Genomic DNA, 7,014 nt, shown 5'->3' on the forward strand with positions numbered 1-7,014 from the left:
ATATATATATATATATATATATATATATATATACATAGCATATATAAACAATAATAATATAGTTGTGGAGGCAAATAGTGGAACACGAGCTATACGCACACTCAGTTCGGGAGGTTCAGTTCCAATTGACACAGAGAATATGTTATTATCAATATATTATTGCTATTATAATATAAATATGTTAAGCATTGAAACTTTATGGCGAATGCAATGCACAATTCTGATTGGCTGGTGATATATTCCAGATAATTAAATCACACAGCCTGATTGATCATTGTTGATCTAAACTTAGAAGGAGGTCTATATCACTACTTCACCATCCACACAAAGAATGCATGAAATACATGTAAGTACAACGGAATTACAGTATTGTAGTTAGTAATAACTAATTCTCATGGCCGCAAAGAGCGGCTATAGATAGTATAGATCCCGGGGCAGTTTTGACCATTGGTTGGGGGTCTGGGGCCACCTAGGCCCTGCAGAATTGAGGGGCAGATCCCTGGTGGCGCCGAACGGCGGTGGGGTTGGGGGTGAACGGATTCAATGGATTAGAGGATTAATCGATGATTATAACAGTTACTCTATGATTAATTAATAATGTAAAGAATTTAGTATTTGAAAAATTGTACATTTGTAAATTTTAGAGTCGTAAAAGTCATATAAATATTAATGAAAAATAATTATAATTAATTAATTACGAGCTTTCATAGATATATGGTCTAGCTTTATTTTCAATTCTCGTGGGAAAAACACATGAATGATAGTGGATGATTACGTTTGATGACTTTTATTTATTTATTCCAGGGCTCTCGGCGCCAATGCTAATTGGTGCTTGTTTAGTTTTCAATTTTCTTTGCAATGTCATTTTTAAGGAGTATCTAAAATACATTGTATTTTAGCCTTATTGAAAAGCATGTGGCTGCATTGAGTGGTGATCCGGTGTACGATAAGAATGGCCCCGGAAAAAATGGCTCTGGAAAAAATGGCCCCGGAAAAAATGGCCCCGGAAAAAATGGCCCCATATGACTAGTAGGTGAAAATGGCCCCCAATAATCAAATTCTGTATTAAAACTGATTTTCTTGAGTCAATATATGCATTTTTTTATCTTAAATAATTTAGTTTTTAAAAGGAATCTAACATCAAACAAATTGCCATTTACATTTTACTTTTTGTAAGAATTAATATTCAATGATAAAATATTCAAAGATAAATAAAAAGCCATGAATTACACTTTTAATTTTTTCCCCCATTTAATCAATAAATCAACATAAATCATGTATTTATTAATACTAAAATAATTTACTTGTGGCCGATTTCACGGAAGCGAAATCACAATTTTCCAAAAATTCAATCTGTGTATTGGTAAACCCCACAAACAGTGGGTTAGTATGAACATCAAATTATTATTATTTTTATTAAGAAAAAGAGAGTTCTACAATCATAATTATATGGTTTAGATTGGGTTTGCAGTGTGTTTAGAGGTTTGTGGTGTATTTGCAAGTATTTTTTCATAAAAAAAATCTAAATTTTAACCAAAATAGTTATGAATGTATTTAATTTTCTTATTGATATACCAAGTCAGTCAATCACAATTGAATTGTTTGTTTTTCTACAGTCTTTTTTGGGAGGTTTGTGGGATTTAGCAATACCACTTAATCCTACCATAATCACCCTACCCTCACAATCACACGCCATTTTAATTCTTAGCATAATTGCCATACATAACTATGTATAATTCTAAGCCAGTAGTAGGCACTTGAATTTAGTTAGTGATGAGTAAAAACCAAGTATGCAACTGAATTAGTTGCTTACTAAATAAACGTATTCCTAATTATTCAGTTTACTAAAAGCAATACTTCTTTGAATAAACTCTAAGCAGACAATTTATTGTTAAGTTTGCGAGAAAGTAAGCCTCTCCCTTTTCCCATACGTGAACTTGTGATTCAAACCCACAATTGATCCACATGCTTTAACTACTGTTTATTTGCATTGTTTATAACATGTAAAATTAATTCATTTGATATTGTATACTGTATGTCATTCCTCTACTTGGTTAGTGAAATAACGTTTTTAAAACTTTTATTTCTACTATCAAAAAATGTTATTCAATGGCCATTGTTTTTTTTATTATCTCTCAGAACATTATTAAGAAATTTAAAAAAATTCACATATTGATCTCAGTTCAAAGGAAAAAATAAAACTTATTTCTAAATTTACAATTTTCACCTATAAACCTCTTAATTTCACAAAAGAGTGGGTTCTTTTCCAAACAAATACATCCTGCCTAATATTGTGTGTTTAGATTAGATATTTTGCTTTAACTTTGGAAATTGAGATCATTTTAGATACTATTTCTGTATAAACTAATTTTTTTTTTTCAGATTACTGTAAACCTAATAGGTTTTGATAAATTTACTCTGCACTACGGAATTTCCAATAAAAAAAAAAGAAAATTAATTAAAAAGACCATAGATTAAAAATAAGTAAGGCGTAACATATTTTTAATATGTTAAAGCATAAATATTTTTACATAATGAAATTTAGTAAATCAAATTATTATTTGTGGCTTTTATTTATTAAATCAATTAAGAACATAATCTCAAAACAAAATTTAATGACAAGAAAGATCGACGTTTCGGGTCCATCATGGAACCATTCTCAAGATCAAGTAAATTGAAAAAACTAAAAACGAAAATGCCAAGCAGTGACAGGAAGTAAGTAATTAATTTACATATCAATAGGGCCTACTGTGTGTGGAGCCACAGTGGAGCTAAGCAATAATTAGCCCTTCTTAGCAGATTAACTAGATAAACAGTTTGGCTTTGACAGAATCAGTTTGTTTGTTAAGTGTAGGTTTCAGTTTTTGATCCAAAGCATTTCTTTAATTAAGCAATCAAACTTGGATTTGCACTTAGATAAAACCTTGAAATAATTAACAGTTTCAGTAGCACTAATATAATGATCTTTTAAATGTTGTCCAATGTTACCTTTACTGTGCATAATCATTTCTTATTGAAAATAGAATTAATTAATCAATCAGTAACTTGTGTTTTTTTAAATGAAATTAATGATTTTCTTTAAAAAGATGCTACCCAAAGCGAGACTTTTTTTTATACCTTGTTTGACGAACTCGCTGACTATTGTACATTTTACTGTACTGTATATATGTATTCCTACTAAAAAGTTTCTAATACTAATTTAACAGTATCTTTTTTAACACATGCAATGTTACTATTTTTTAAAAGTTGTTTTGTAAGTTACAGCATTGTAACAAAAACTAATTTATTTTAGTTCTCAAATATGCATATTCTTTATGTTGATTTATTAATTAAATTTTTGCTACAGGGTATTTTACAGCATTTATTTATTATTAATTTTTTTTTCTTGAATTTCATAATTGAGGGCCATTTTTTATTTCTTGATTCAATTCTTGCTTACAGTATTTAAATATTTGAAGATTAAAAAAAAATATATCATTTCTATTACCGAATTTTTCATAGGGGCAATTTTTACCTACCTGTCATATGGGGCCATTTTTACCGGGGCCATTTTTTCCAGGGTCATTCTTACCTACATTCGCATTGAGTAGTGCGAAGGTTAAAATAATAGTTTTAATTTGGTAAATAGATTACTGTGTAACAGAAGAAACAGTGTTATGAAAATAACTATGATAAATGTTTTCGTATGTAAGTGTCGGTATGTTATTCATTTTGTATTCTGTTATTATAGTGAGGGAGTTGCAGTTCCCCAGACTACATGCAGGGAAGCTATGGCTAATGTAATGATATACCTCTGCTTTTTTATAAGACGTTGATATGACCAATATTGCGCCTGTATGACAAAGTCACAATTTAGGCATATAAATGTTACTTCATTCTTGAAGTGGTATAGGCCTTCGTTTTTTAAGTACAGGTTATTACTACAGTGCATTTTACAACTAATTTTGTGAAAAATTTGCCCCCAAAATTGGAACTTTACTATTATTTTTCTAGTTTTCTGTAGGCATAAACAAATGTATGAGCGCTAGAATGTTGATGGATGTTAGGATGTTTGTTACTTAATTTAAAAATCCGATTATGCTGATGTAGTAGAGATCAGATATCCTAGCTATAAACACGATAGCGTTGTATGACCAAAACTAAAAAAAAGAAAAACACTTTCAAACTTTTGTTATTATTGAGCATTATCATAATAGCAACACAGACCTTTATTATAACTAATTGTACTTTTTAAGCAAAACAATCTGATCTGCTTCATTATCAAAGATATAATTTCCGTGTTGAGAATGTATGGTTATGAATTGTTGACATGGAATCAGAAGCTTTAAGATAAGAAATGACAATAACATATTTTCCGTTCCGAAAGTGTTTTGCTAGTTACATTGGTTATAAAATTCTAGTGTACTGTTAATGTTCAGGAATTCATATTTATGGTTAAAGGCTTGACATTACTATACAAGAATGCTGCTAATTTTTAGATTACCGGGTATATGGCTCTCTAGTATTAAAAACTGCACAATAATCGTACACAGGTACAAATTACAAGTGTAATATATTTTATTTCTAATACTAATTCCTGAATTAAAAAATAATGTTACAGTGATTAATTAAACAATAAGCTGCTACTCCCCATCTTTGTCTCCAAAATCACCACTACTATTACTAGTGTACACTCATCGCTGGTCCTCCAAATAATCACTAGTGAGTTGGAGAAGAGAGGTATAATGGTATTTGTGATATTTTTTGTGAAATGAGACAGACGAGAGCATGTGGCGCAGCGTGTAAGGTGCTGCACTTGTGATCGTGAGATCGGAAAGTTCCAGACCGGCGTTCCTGGCATTGCTTGTGTCCTTGAGAATCATCATTATCGTCGTCGTCCTCATCGTCGTTGTCGTCATCATCATCATCATCATCTGTTTTATTTTTTTTCTTGTGTACAAAATATCTCCAAAAACAGATGCACATATGTAAATTCCAGTTACCAAAGGATGAGAAGATTAAATATTGGTTAATGTCCGGAGTAGGGTGTACACGTGAGGACCATTTAAAGGAATTTGTCCTAGACACGATATCTCAAAAAATCATACACTGACATGAATGAAATTTCCGTGAAGTTTAACCAAGTTACAAGAAGGAAATTATCAAGCGCTGGTCACTATCCAAATTAGAGGGCGAACTTTAGCGTCTTTTAAATTTTTGAGGTCCTGCATATTTCTTCTGTACAAAATACCTGAAAGACAGCTGCATTAATTGGTTTAAATGCCAGTTACAAGGATGAGGTGATTCAATGTTGGTGACCAACCGGCGTAGAGTGTGCATAAAGGAAAACATCCCAAGCCAGACATTTAAAAAAATAATCACATGATATTATTGATACATTAGTGAAAGTTTTAACCGAGTTACAAGGAAGAAATTGTGAAGTGTTGGTGACTATCCAAATACGGGAGTGCATGTGAGGGCCATTAGGAACCACACTTAAATATCTCTTGATCGGATCAATGGTTGAAAGTTACACTTCCCAGAATGGTTTGTCATGGTTTAATGAAGAAGTGTTTAAATTTTGGTCACGATCCTACGTAAGGTGCGAATATGAGGAAAATAAGTTACCGTATTACTCGTAGGTAGAAACAACAAGTATATGATGAAATTTAAATTAGTGCAATTACACTAAAGGTGTACAGCGTTTAATATGCACGAACGTCACTTTTTTTCAGAACTTACTGGGAGTATGTTTAATGCATGTTTACATTTTAACATGTGACGCTAAAAATAAAATCCACATATTTTTATTTCTATATTTCCATTTAACACCCATACATTGCATGCATTTTGTTTGTCAGATATAAAGTGTAAAACGTGCTAATTGTTAAATCAGAACATGTAAGGAATTGGCAAGTGTACAACTGATACGATGGAAGGCGTTCGAAAAATGAAGTGATTATTTTGGTGTCGATAGATAAGAACCTTTAAAGCAAAACGTAGCAGATCAGATATCTCAAAAACTAATCAACTTATCTCAGTGAATTTTTCATGTTAGTGTAACTTCTTTAAAGTCAGAGATCGGCGAGTTATTGCGCGTTTTTGAAGAGGAGCAAAGTGAGTTGCGGTGTATTAATAAAATTGTATTAAAAAAAATGTATTAATAAAATCTTATAGGAATCCTATTGGTTGATTATTAGAATCTTATAAGAATCCTATATATAGGTATATTATTGAAATCTGAAAAATTGTTAGAATCTTATAGGAATCCTATAGGTATATTATTAGAATCTTATAGTATATTATTAGAATCAAAAAAGAATAATCTTATAGGAATCCTATAGGTATCATTATAAATCTTATAGGAAACTTTAGGTTTATTATTAGAATCTTATAGGATTCCCATATTATAGTTATATTATTAGAAGGAAAATTAGAAAAAAAAATTAAGACTTTAAAAATTAATTTAGGCCTAGTTTCCTATCTGAAATTGTAACAGTTTCCAGGGAATCTTTCCCTTCACCTGGACCGTCAAAGGGTTCTTGACAGCTCTCGTAGCCCTGTCCTCTTTTGCTTCTGGGGTGGCATCAGTGGAGACGGAAGGGGGGGGGGTGTTTTGGGCTCTTTGATAAAAACAATGTTTGTCAGAGAGAAAAATATACATGTAGGCCTACCCATACAAAAAAAGTCTATAGAATTCTATTAAAAAACACTATAGAATGTTTATAATATATAGTTTAGAAAATCTATATAAAATTCTATAAAAACCTTACAGAAGCCCACTATAAAAAGTCTATTAAACTCTATAAAAAATCTATTAAAAATATATAAAAACACTAAAAAAACTCTATAAGAAATATATTAAAACTCTATTAAAAACTATTAAAACTCTATAAAAAGTATTAAAAACTATGAAAATTCTATTCTCTATAGAAAGTCTATGAAAGTTTAATTTAAAAAACCCTTTAAAAACTATAGAAAATCTATAAACAATTTTATAAAAACCATTTATAAATCTATAAACTAAAACCCCTA

At 30.5% G+C, this 7,014-nt stretch overlaps 1 protein-coding gene across 1 annotated transcript in view; it reads left to right on the plus strand.

The window, feature by feature from the left end:
* The first annotated feature begins 299 nt into the window (after nucleotides 1-299).
* LOC117118542 (hemicentin-1-like) overlaps nucleotides 300-7,014 on the plus strand; it is a 23,750-nt gene continuing 17,035 nt past the window's right edge. The window contains exon 1 of the mRNA XM_033263161.1: nucleotides 300-346. Coding sequence (XP_033119052.1) covers nucleotides 332-346 — 15 coding nt within the window. The 5' untranslated portion in view covers nucleotides 300-331. The remainder of the gene's footprint in view (nucleotides 347-7,014) is intronic.

The sequence above is a fragment of the Anneissia japonica genome, unplaced genomic scaffold (assembly GCF_011630105.1).
Source record: "Anneissia japonica isolate Jap-2015-1 unplaced genomic scaffold, ASM1163010v1 scaffold287869_len1821871_cov162, whole genome shotgun sequence".
NCBI lineage: Eukaryota > Metazoa > Echinodermata > Crinoidea > Comatulida > Comatulidae > Anneissia > Anneissia japonica.